The sequence below is a fragment of the Melanotaenia boesemani genome, chromosome 14, assembly GCF_017639745.1.
Source record: "Melanotaenia boesemani isolate fMelBoe1 chromosome 14, fMelBoe1.pri, whole genome shotgun sequence".
Lineage (NCBI taxonomy): Eukaryota > Metazoa > Chordata > Actinopteri > Atheriniformes > Melanotaeniidae > Melanotaenia > Melanotaenia boesemani.
This window is the reverse complement of record NC_055695.1, coordinates 812,069-825,122: the sequence shown is the minus strand read 5'-3', so window position 1 is coordinate 825,122 and position 13,054 is coordinate 812,069. Positions and strand designations below refer to the sequence as shown.

Genomic DNA, 13,054 nt, shown 5'->3' with positions numbered 1-13,054 from the left:
TCGTCAGAGACCAAGCCAATCAGGAAGCGCATTGAGCTGTGATTGACGGGCTCTCAGCGAATCAGAGGCTTGATTTGGACCCGCCGCAGTTCGGCTCCTGCGAGGCTGCTTCACGGAAGCTCCAAACTTCCAGCAACACCTGTCCGACACACACAAAGGTGAGCGCGCGTTCCCTGTAAACTGTTAACAATCCGGCAGCGGCGCGTGCCAGAGCTCAGGTGGTCCTGCTCACCTGTTGGCAGAACCGAACCGCAACCAGGGAGGTGCAGCAGAGCTAGCGGTTAGCAGGATTAGCTAAGAGCTGATTAGTTATCGAAGTTACCTGCTGGTTAAGGGGTTAACATTGTCCCCGCTTCCTGTAGAATTTACGTTACCTGGAGTAACGTCTTCCGATCATTTCTGGTGGTACCTGCTGAAGTTAGCTGTAAATTCCCCAGTTTCAGGTTGTTAGTTAAATGAGCTAAAATGAACATGAGGTTTGGTTCTGTGGCGGATGAACGGGACGCCTCCCTTCACTATGCATGCGCTGCTTGCGCGCTACGGAACTGCCTTAATAAATTGCTCACATTTAGACTTTTTCTGTGTTTTCTGACCAGTCTCACGAAATAAATCCCGACACAAGTCAGTTTAAAACATTAGATGGTACTGGAGAATTCGGCCAGAATTTAATCTCATAAAATCTTTCCCAACAACATAAAACAAATCAACACATTTTACTTTACTAGGGTACAGATTAATTTAAATTCGGATCTTTATTATTTTCCCAGCTGCTCTTGCCTAAAATAAAACCCCTTCACCGCATCCTTAAAACCAGGCAACTATTAACTATTTTAATTTTAAACTTGAAATATTTTACGTTTTCATTTCATTGTCCTTTTATATTTAATACTGTTTACAAACACAAGGACTTTAATAATAGTAATAATAATGTTATTATTGTAATGATTTTCACTGAGCCAACTCTTCCATCCTTCCTTCACCCCTCCATCCTTCTCTCCATCTCTTCCAGATCTGTCTCTGGGTCTCAGTGGAGATGCCTCAGACCAACAAGTCTGTGAGCGGTGCTGGTGCTCCGGGTCAGGTAACCGTCCCAGATGAGGATGAATCCCGGCCTCCGCAAGACAGGAGGATGGCTGATGGAGACGGATGGGACATTGGACAGGACCAGGGAGACCCGGAGATCACCAGATCACCTAGTGATCCAAAGAAGTACAGGTCAGACACAGCATAAGACAAACCAAAAATGGTTCAGTTCTGGATCGGGTGTCAGAGGCCTGAGCCAGGAAGCAGGATTTCCTCTTATGGAGGTCACTTCGAGGTTAACCCGGGGTTTTCTGTGTTATGACGCTGGTCAACTGCTTACCAGGAAAATCACCATGGTAACTTGTGCTGAACAGCTAACCTGCTCCAGGACGGGTTCGGTTCTGGATCAGAGACCATCAGATATAACAGCTCAACCTCCTGACCAATCAGATGTCTTTAAAGACAGATGCATCCCTTAGATGAAGGAATGAAGCCTATTCTCTGAGAGATTTGAAGAATATTTCTGTCCTGGTTCTAGACTTGTTCCCATTTAGCTCCACCAGGGTTGATCTGAGATAAAGAGCTTAATAATAACCCTCACACATGGCAGAACTGCAGAACCAGGAATTTATGGAACCACACTTACTCGTGTCGTCATGGTGAGGAATTAATATTCCAACACAAATGCTCACATGGGGGCGGAGCATCTAAAGAACTGGAGGGAAACTATGAAGGAAAGGAAGGAACTGAGGAAGCTCCGCCCCAAACATCTGGACTGTAATAATCAGTGATGTCCGTTTATATCGTCCCATCAATGAAATCCTAGAATCTCACCAGTTTACGTATTAACAGAGCCAGCCTTCCTTCCTGGCTGTTGCTACAGGAAAGGTTGCTGCTTCGGGCCTGGATGATGTTTAATTCTTCATATTAGCGAAGAATGACGGTCTGCTCCTCCGTGGTGAAGTAGGAGCTGTGCAGGGTGCAGGCCTCATTTCACTTTAGGCCCGTTTTCACCAACAGGTCAGGTATGGACAGGTCAGGACAGGTCGGGTATGGACTGGTCAGGACAGGTCGGGTATGGACTGGTCACGGCGGGTCTGGTCTGGACGGCTCACGGTGGGTTGGTCTGGACGGGTCTAGGCAGGTCTGGATGGGAAGGGTATAGGGGGGTAAGGGCGGGTCTGGTCTGGACAGGTCAGGTCTGCACAGGTCAGGGCGGGTCGGTCTGGACGGATTGGGTCTAGACGGATTGGGTCTAGACAGATCAGGATAGGTCGGGTCTGGAAGGGTCAGGATGGGTCGGGTCTGGACGGGTCACTGCGGGTCTGGTCTGGACGGGTTATGGTGGGTTGGGTCTGGATGGGTCAGGATCGGTCGGGTCTGGACGGGTCGGGTTTAGACAGGTCAGGGCGGGTAGGGTATAGAAAGGTAAGGGCGTGTCAGGTTTGGACGGATCTGGACAGGTAGGGTATAGAAAGGTAAGGGCGTGTCAGGTCTAGATGGGTCAGGATGGGTCGGATCTGGACGGGTCAGGACAGGTTGGTCTGGACCGGTCAGGGCGGGTCTGGTCTGGACGGGTCTGGACAGGTCTGGACGGGTAGGGTATAGAAAGGTAAGGGCGTGTCAGGTTTGGACGGATCTGGACAGGTAGGGTATAGAAAGGTAAGGGCGTGTCAGGTCTGGATGGGTCAGGATGGGTCGGATCTGGACGGGTCAGGGCAGGTTGGGTCTGGACGGGTTATGGTGGGTTGGGTCAGGGCGGGTCTGGTCTGGACAGGTCTGGACGGGTAGGGTATAGAAAGGTAAGGGCGTGTCAGGTCTGGACGGGTCTGGACAGGTCTGGACGGGTAGGGTATAGAAAGGTAAGGGCGTGTCAGGTCTGGATGGGTTAGGATGGGTCGGATCTGGACGGGTCAGGACAGGTTGGGTGTGGACGGGTCACGGTGGGTTGGGTCAGGGCGGGTCTGGTCTGGACAGGTCCGGACGGGTAGGGTATAGAAAGGTAAGGGCGTGTCAGGTCTGGACGGGTCTGGACAGGTAGGGTATAGAAAGGTAAGGGCGTGTCAGGTCTGGATGGGTCAGGATGGGTCGGATCTGGACGAGTCAGGACAGGTTGGTCTGGACCGGTCAGGGCGGGTCTGGTCTGGACGGGTCTGGACAGGTCTGGACGGGTAGGGTATAGAAAGGTAAGGGTGTGTCTGGACAGGTAGGGTATAGAAAGGTAAGGGAGTGTCAGGTCTGGATGGGTCAGGATGGGTCGGATCTGGACGGGTCAGGACAGGTTGGGTCTGGACGGGTTATGGTGGGTTGGGTCAGGGCGGGTCTGGTCTGGACAGGTCCGGACGGGTAGGGTATAGAAAGGTAAGGGCGTGTCAGGTCTGGACGGGTCTGGACAGGTCTGGACGGGTAGGGTATAGAAAGGTAAGGGCGTGTCAGGTCTGGATGGGTTAGGATGGGTCGGATCTGGACGGGTCAGGACAGGTTGGGTGTGGACGGGTCACGGTGGGTTGGGTCAGGGCGGGTCTGGTCTGGACAGGTCCGGACTGGTAGGGTATAGAAAGGTAAGGGCGTGTCAGGTCTGGACGGGTCTGGACAGGTCTGGACGGGTAGGGTATAGAAAGGTAAGGGCGTGTCAGGTCTGGATGGGTTAGGATGGGTCGGATCTGGACGGGTCAGGACAGGTTGGGTGTGGACGGGTCACGGTGGGTTGGGTCTGGATGGGGTGCATTTTTTTGTGTTTCCACATACAAAAACTTGGAAGGGTACCCTAATATCCAAACTGTCCTAGTTGGTTGGGACCCTTTCGTTGGGGTACCGATCTTACCGACCTGACCTGAAAGAGCTGGACACGCGACACTTCCTGTGTGACCTGGTATAAAAACAAAGCAGGAACGGCTCCTCGTTCAGAGCAACAGATTTTCTTTTTGCTGATTGAATTTCCGTTTAAAATGATGTTACGAAGCTCCACCGAGAAGAAAGAACCTCCGTCCTCCGCTGTTTCTGAGTCGTGTTCTGGTTCTGCTCTAAGGAAGGTGGTGCGATGGTGTCACGCTGCTACGTAGCTGAGGCAGCTATCGCTATCGCTGATGCTCCGCCTCTCAGTCACGGTTGCCGTGGAAACGCAACAGGTTGCAGGTTGCAGACCACATCCGCACTCTATCCGTCCAGTCCTGCACCCGATTTATTCGTTTGTCCCTCCGGTGGGCAGTTTGGTTTGCAGCAGACGTACAATCATCAGCCACATTAAAACGTAAGAAACACAAAATAAAAATATAAAAGTTTGAGCAGCTAACCAATCAGCAGCTACTGCTTCCTCTCCGTGAAGTTTAGAGCCCGGATGGAGAAGCACACAGGAAAACCTGGATCTGTTTCAGTAGCAGGAGGACCAGACCAGCAGAGACCAGAAGGAAACAGTTTGTATTCCTGGTTCAGGGGATGAGTTTGGTCTTTACTTCCTCTCTGATGGTCAACACGTCATCCAGGCTGCTGAATCTCCGCTGGCTGCTTTAATATGAGTGCAATGAAACATTTTATCAGATCTATCTGCAATTTACAAGTTTCCTCCAACAAAAGAGGCGTTGCTGGAGTTTCTAGCGAAGCATCACAGCTCATGTCCAGCTTCAACGCCTCACTGGGGAACTGCAGGTGGTCTGGAGTGCAAACCTCCACTGGAGACCTCAGGTGAGGTTTCAGGATTAACAGGTGTTCACGTCTCTTCTCTCTGCAGGTACATCGAGCTGACAAATGGTCTGCGAGCTCTCCTCATCTCTGACTTCAGTGGCGCTGACAGGAAGGAAGGCAGCGAGAAGGAGGAGCAGAGGGAGGAAGAGGAGGTGGAAGACTCTGGTGAGGGCTCAGAGGAGGAGGAAGAGGAGGGGGAGGAAGATCAGGACAGTGACTTTGATGAGCTGAACGAGGAAAATGCAGCAAAGAAGAAGAGCTCTGAGAAGCAGGTGCGAGGAGTCATGAAGCCTTCCTGTTAGTTACCCGGTTGCCATGGGGACGGTGATGTTCAGTGTGGCGTGGTGATGTTGCTTCATGAAGGTGTCGGTGTGTTTTCAGGCGGCCGCCGCCCTCTGCATCAGCGTCGGGAGCTTCAGCGACCCAGATGAGCTTCCTGGTCTGGCCCACTTCCTGGAACACAGTGAGTTCCCCGTGTTTCCTCAGACTGAGGTCTGGAGGCTGTCAGTCCTGATCCAGATCCTGATCCTGATCCAGATCCTGATCCAGCTGTTTTTCCTACTCTCAGTGGTGTTCATGGGCAGTGAAAAATACCCGGCGGAGAACGGCTTTGACGCCTTCCTGAAGAAACACGGAGGAAGTGACAACGCCTCCACCGACTGTGAGAGAACCATCTTCCAGTTTGACGTCCAGAGAAAGTACTTCAGAGAGGCCCTGGACAGGTGAGCTGCACCTGCAGGAGTAGCTATGTGACAAGAAGAAGAAGAAAAACCTTTATTAGTCCCTCAGTGGGGAACAGTACAGGGACAGGAAGCAGAAGCTTCACAGGTGATTTAAACAAGAACACACAGTCAATAATAACATGTCCAGTATCTGGTCTGCAGGGTGAGTGTGACCATAACATGTACATTAACATGTATATGAACATATACATTAACATGTATATAAACATGTACATTAACATGTATATAAACATATACATTAACATGTATATAAATATGTATATAAACATTTACAATAACATGTATATAAACATGTACATTAACACGTAATTAAATATGTATATAAACATGTACAATAACATGTATATAAACATGTACATTAACACGTATATAAACATATATATAAACATGTACATTAACATGTATATAAACATGTACATTAACATGTATATAAACATGTACATTAACATTTATCTAAACATGTACATTAGCATGTACATTAACATGTATCTAAACATGTACATTTACATGTACATTAACATGTATATAAACATTAACATGTACATTAACATGTATATAAACATGTATATTAACATGTACATTAACATGTATATAAACATGTACATCAACATGTATATAAACATGTACATTAACATGTATGTAAATATGTACATTAACATGTATATAAACATGTACAATAACATGTACATTAACATGTATATAAACATGTACATTAACATGTATATAAACATGTACATTAACATGTATATAAACATATACATTAACATGTATATAAACATTAACATGTACATTAACATGTATATAAACATGTACATTAACATGTATATAAACATATACATTAACATGTATATAAACATGTATATTAACATATACATTAACATGTATGTAAACATGTACATTAACATGTATATAAACATGTACATTAAGATGCACATAAACATGTACATTAAAATGTATATAAACATGTACATTAACATGTACATAAACATGTATATAAACATGTACATTAACATGTATATAAACATCTACGTAAACATAAATATAATACATACATAACATAATATCAACTTCCACTCCTATGCAGACGACACCCAGCTCTACATCTCCTCCAAACCGTACTCCTCTCTCCCACCCTCCTCTCTCTCTGACTGTCTCCAGGAAATTAAAGCATGGTTCTCCTCCACTTTTCTCAAACTCAACAGCAGTAAAACTGAGGTTCTACTTGTCGGTACGCCCTCCACTCTAACCAAGTCTCACAGTTTCTCCATCAACATTGACAGTTCTGCCATGTCCCCCTCACCTCAGGTCAAGAGTCTGGGCGTCATTCTCGACAGCACCCTATCTTTTCAAGCCCACATCAATAGCATTACTCGGTCTGCTTACTTCCACCTTTGTAATATCAACCGTCTGCGCTCATCACTCACTCCGATGCTGCTGCAATCCTTATCCATAGTCACATCCCACATCGACTACTGGTCCTCACTTTCAAAGGTATTCACCATCTGGCCCCTCCTTATCTGTCTGATCTCCTCCATATTGCCCCTCCCTCCCTCTCGTACTCTCAGGTCATCCTCCTCCATTCACCTTACTGTTCCCCCGGCCCATCTCTCTACCATGGGTAGCAGAGCCTTCAGTCGCTCCCCAGCTCTGGAACTCACTCCCATCCGAGATTCGGAACATCGATTCTCTTCCATCATTCACATGCCCCCCTTCCTTCCAAAAGACCACAGTCTCTTCAGAAGATAGTCCTGCTCTGGCCCTTCCTGACCAGTGGTCCGTGTAGTGAGTCCAATCGAATTCATGGTCCAGGTGAACACCCAGGTACTTAGAAGAGTCCTCTCTCTCAATGACCGTTCCCTGGATGTTCACCGGTAAGGGGACAGCAGACCAGTGTCTGAAAATCCACCACCATGTCCTTGGTTTTCCCTGCATTGAACAGGTTTTGCTGACACCAGTCCACAGAGTTCTGCATCAGTCCTCTGTAGTCCACGTCGTGGTCCTGATTGATCAGTCCGACAATTGCAGAGTCCTCTGAGAACTTCTGCAGAACGCAGCTATTCGTGTTGTGCCTGAAACCTAGAGTGTAGTGTAGAGGCTGAAGAGAATAGGACCAACACCTTCCCCTGGGAGACACCTACCAGAACAGACCAGAACAGGAAGGTTCTACAGGTCCGGTGGTTCTGGAGACTCTGTAGGCTGATGGAGGTCTGCAGGTTCTGGTGCAGGGTGAGGTTTTTAGATTAGAGGCTTGTGTACAAGTTACTGTAGCCCTTCCTGCTCTTACGAGGAAGGGCTCTAGGTCCGTTTCAGATTTTCTTCATATATACATTCGGCTCACTAACGTACCTTTGGACTAAAACCTGGGATTACAGAAAATAACTGAATAAGTAGCTTGTACTCAAAAACACTCAGAAACTTTGTTTTTAAAACAATAAGTTCCCGTGTTAATTAAATAGCAACAAAAAGATAACATAAATAATTCCTCTGGGCCCTCTCTGAGGAGCGAACTGTGTGAAATCCCAGTTCACATGAACGTCTCTGTTCCAGTCTCAGTGCTTCACTCACAAGTCGGCCGGTGGTCCCGGGATCGTTTCGCTCAACAGAGCCAAAGGAAACGATGCCGAAGCTACTTCGTTCCACAGCTCCCCTCAGTCCAGAGAGCGGCCGCGCACGGTTGTCCACACAGGTGTCCGCACGAGTGTCCGCACAGGTGTCCACACAAGTGTCCACACGGGTGTCCGCACGGGTGTCCGCACGGGTGTCCACACAAGTGTCCGCACGGGTGTCCGCACGGGTGTCCACACAAGTGTCCGCACGGGTGTCCGCACAGGTGTCCGCACAAGTGTCCGCACAGGTGTCCTCACAAGTGTCCGCACGGGTGTCTGCACGGCTGTCCGCACAAGTGTCCACACGGGTGTCCACACAGATGTCCACACGGGTGTCCTCACAAGTGTCCGCACGGCTGTCCGCACAAGTGTCCGCATGGGTGTCCACACAAGTGTCCACACGGGTGTCCACACAGGTGTCCGTACAGCTGTCCACACGGGTGTCCGCACAGATGTCCGTACAGCTGTCCACACGGGTGTCCGCACAGATGTCCACACAAGTGTCCACACAGATGTCCGCACGGCTGTCCGCACAAGTGTCCGCATGGGTGTCCACACAAGTGTCCACACGGGTGTCCACACAGGTGTCCGTACAGCTGTCCACACGGGTGTCCGCACAGATGTCCGTACAGCTGTCCACACGGGTGTCCGCACAGATGTCCACACAAGTGTCCACACAGATGTCCACACGGGTGTCCTCACAAGTGTCCGCACGGGTGTTCGCACGGCTGTCCACACAAGTGTCCACACAAGTGTCCACACAAGTGTCCACACAGATGTCCACACGGGTGTCCACACAGGTGTCCGCACAGGTGTCCGCACAAGTGTCCGCACAGATGTCCAAACAGATGTCCACACAGATGTCCGCACGGGTGTTCGCACGGGTGTCCGCACGGGTGTCCACACAAGTGTCCACACGGATGTCCACACAGATGTCCGCACGGGTGTCCGCACAGATGTTTGCACAAGTGTCCGCACAGATGTCCACACAAATGTCCACACAGATGTCAACACAAGTGTCCACACAGATGTCCACACAAGTGTCCACACAGATGTCCACACAGGTGTCCACATGGGTGTCCACAGAGATGTTCGCATAGGTGTCCACACAGATGTCCTCACAGATGTCCACACAGATGTCCACACAGGTGCGGAAAGGGGGAGGAGAAACTGCCTTATTTAACGATTCATTTGCTGGTTTTACTTCTTCTGAATATCTTAGTTTTATTTTAAGGCTGGTTCTAAAATCCTGTTTTAATTGTCTCCAGACGTTCAGGACTCTGAGCAAGTTTTCTGAATTATTGTCGGTTATCTCGACTGATTTTACCCATTTTCTCTGAACATCCACATGGATAACATGGCAGGAAGTTTCCTCCATACTGGACATTTCCATGGCAACATGGAAACGAACCGAGCCACATTCCAGGCCACATTCTGGACCTGGTTCCCTCTGAAGGTGGTGATATTTCCTCTGCTGCGGTCACTGACTCGGCTTTGTCTGATTAGGTTAGGTATTTAGTGTGATTTCCTGATCACTTCCAGTGCTTGCGCATTTTCCTGCTGAGCAGTTTTTTATTATTAATAATTAATTATTTTATTTATTTTTTATGGTTCTTTATATTGTATGTTTATTAAAAGGAAAAAAAGGACAAGTATATTTCAGAAATTACTAGTACAAGTTAGTACTAGTAAACTCCACCCACAACCCAGTGGGTGTCGTCACTATGGCAACGTCCTGGTAGGTTCAGTGCTTGTTCTGAGTCGGTACCTGTGTTCCAGGTGGGCTCAGTTCTTTATCTGTCCGCTGATGATCGAGGACGCCGTTGACAGGGAGGTGGAGGCTGTGGACAGCGGTGAGTCCTAACGGGTCAGAAGTCAGACCAAGTTCTGGTTTTGGTCAGAACTGTAACTGGATCTTCTGTCTGTTTTCTCCTCAGAGTACCAGCTAGCTCGACCGTTGGACTCCCACCGGAAGGAGATGCTGTTTGGGAGTCTGGCCAAACCGGGTCACCCCATGAGTAAATTCTGCTGGGGTGAGACCGACACACGATGTTAACATGGTTCTGTTTGTCAGCTGTTGGATCGCGGGAAGTTCTGCAAACCAGGTGGGTGTGGTTCCTCACAGGTTTCTGTTTTTTCATGTCAGGTAACGCTCAGACGTTAAAGCATGAACCCAAACAGAACCAGATCAACACCTACCAGAGTCTACGAGCCTTCTGGAAGAGGTTCTACTCGGCTCATTACATGACGCTTGCCGTACAGTCCAGAGGTACCAAACTCCTACCAAACACCACCAGAACCAGAATCCTACCAAACACCACCAGAACCAGAATCCTTCCAAACACCACCAGAACCAGAATCCTACCAAACACCACCAGAACCAGAATCCTTCCAAACACCACCAGAACCAGAATCCTACCAAACACCACCAGAACCAGAATCCTTCCAAACACCACCAGAACCAGAATCCTACCAAACACCACCAGAACCTCACAGAATCATTCCAAACACCACCAGAATTAGAATCCTTCCAGACACCACCAGAACCAGAATCCTACCAAACACCACCAGAACTAGAATCCTACCAAACACCACCAGAACCAGAATCCTACCAAACACCACCAGAACCTCACAGAATCCTTCCAAACACCACCAGAACCAGAATCCTACCAAACACCACCAGAACCTCACAGAATCATTCCAAACACCACCAGAACCAGAATCCTACCAAACACCAGCAGAACCTCACAGAATCCTTCCAGACACCACCAGAACCAGAATCCTACCAAACACCACCAGAACCAGAATCCTACCAAACACCACCAGAACCTCACAGAATCATTCCAAACACCACCAGAACCAGAATCCTACCAAACACCACCAGAACCTCACAGAATCCTTCCAAACACCACCAGAACCAGAATTCTTCCAAACACCACCAGAACTAGAATCTTTCCAAACACCACCAGAACTAGAATCCTTCCAAACACCACCAGAACCAGAATCCTACCAAACACCACCAGAACCAGAATCCTACCAAACACCACCAGAGCCAGAATCCTACCAAACACCACCAGAACCTCACAGAATCATTCCAAACACCACCAGAACCAGAATCCTACCAAACACCACCAGAACCTCACAGAATCCTTCCAAACACCACCAGAACCAGAATCCTACCAAACACCACCAGAACCAGAATCCTACCAAACACCACCAGAACCTCACAGAATCCTTCCAAACACCACCAGAACCAGAATTCTTCCAAACACCACCAGAACTAGAATCTTTCCAAACACCACCAGAACCAGAATCCTACCAAACACCACCAGAACCAGAATCCTACCAAACACCACCAGAACCTCACAGAATCCTTCCAAACACCACCAGAACCAGAATTCTTCCAAACACCACCAGAACTAGAATCCTTCCAAACACCACCAGAACCAGAATCCTACCAAACACCACCAGAACCTCACAGAATCCTTCCAAACACCACCAGAACCAGAATTCTTCCAAACACCACCAGAACTAGAATCCTTCCAAACACCACCAGAACCAGAATTCTTCCAAACACCACCAGAACTAGAATCCTTCCAAACACCACCAGAACTAGAATCCTTCCAAACACCACCAGAACCAGAATCCTACCAAACACCACCAGAACCTCCCAGAATCCTACCAAACACCACCAGAACCTCCCAGAATCCTACCAAACACCACCAGAACCAGAATCCTACCAAACACCACCAGAACCTCCCAGAATCCTACCAAACACCACCAGAACTAGAATCCTTCCAAACACCACCAGAACCAGAATCCTACCAAACACCACCAGAACCTCCCAGAATCCTACCAAACACCACCAGAACCTCCCAGAATCCTACCAAACACCACCAGAACCAGAATCCTACCAGACACCACCAGAACCTCCCAGAATCCTACCTAACACCACCAGAACCTCCCAGAATCCTACCAAACACCACTAGAACCAGAATCCTACCAAACACCACCAGAACCGCCCAGAATCCTACCAAACACCACCAGAACCTCCCAGAATCCTTCCAAACACCACCAGAACCAGAATCCTACCAAACACCACCAGAACCAGAATCCTACCAAACACCACCAGAACCTCACAGAATCCTACCAAACACCACCAGAACCTCACAGAATCCTACCAAACACCACCAGAACCTCACAGAATCCTACCAAACGCCACCACATAGACCTGATAGAACTGTGCAGAACACCAATGATTTGACTTCAGTCTAGTTTCTACATTTGTTGCACTATTGAAGCAGTAGGCGAGGATCCACCGAAACATCGGCTGTACGATATATCGGGCCGAAATTTGCGTTGTTTACTAGCATCGGCATCGGATCTGCTCTGGCTGGGACTTCTAGATCCTGGTTTTAGCCTCATGGCAAACAGAGCACGTTGTCATGACAGCATTATGCTTGCCTTCTTTTCACGTGCACGCTCCTCGTGTACGACGGCAGCGTGCACGACTACGATGTGGAGGAAAGGAAACTTCTGGCTCATAACCTCAGCCAGACGTTCCTCTGCAGCTAACAGCAGCGCTTCTTGCTGGCGTGGACGTTTATTCCTGCATGGTCCCGCATGCTGTGAAGTCCAGCATGGATTCATCTCTGCATCCCAGCCTTTACACAATACCTCCACATCATCTGATCCAGAACGTTGCATGCCTAAAAATAGCACAAAATCCCATGAGATGAAAACGCCCACCGGTGGCCAGAGCAGGTAAAAGCGGTCCCATTTCTTCTGGTCTTTACATAGTAAATACTAAAACTAGTTTTAACGAAAACCCACGTATTAATGTATAAAAGCAGAGATCTGCTCATCAACCAGATTTAACCTGGAGGGAAAGTCAGCAGCTTTCTGAGCTGCAGAGCAGAGAACAGCAGCTGTTCCCTCATCGCTTCTCTTTCCGCCTCATACGTCCTTCCTGGTATTTAACAGGATTTCCTCGGCAGACTG

The 13,054-nt window shown here is 48.5% G+C and overlaps 1 protein-coding gene across 4 annotated transcripts in view; it reads left to right on the top strand.

The window, feature by feature from the left end:
- Positions 1-63: 63 nt before the first annotated feature.
- nrd1b (nardilysin b (N-arginine dibasic convertase)) overlaps positions 64-13,054 on the top strand; it is a 39,548-nt gene continuing 26,557 nt past the window's right edge. For 2 of the 4 annotated variants that reach the window (XR_006012707.1, XR_006012706.1), the window contains exons 1-8: positions 64-158; positions 1,010-1,215; positions 4,751-4,976; positions 5,086-5,167; positions 5,273-5,426; positions 9,833-9,906; positions 9,991-10,086; positions 10,200-10,322. Coding sequence is in view for 2 of the 4 variants with exons in the window: in XM_042006050.1 (XP_041861984.1) it covers positions 1,034-1,215; positions 4,751-4,976; positions 5,086-5,167; positions 5,273-5,426; positions 9,833-9,906; positions 9,991-10,086; positions 10,200-10,322 (937 nt within the window). In the remaining 2 variants the exon portion in view is untranslated. Of the gene's footprint in view, positions 159-257; positions 281-1,009; positions 1,216-4,750; positions 4,977-5,085; positions 5,168-5,272; positions 5,427-9,832; positions 9,907-9,990; positions 10,087-10,199; positions 10,323-13,054 lie in introns of those variants that run through there. The other 2 variants (XM_042006050.1, XM_042006051.1) reach the window with 2 other exon arrangements.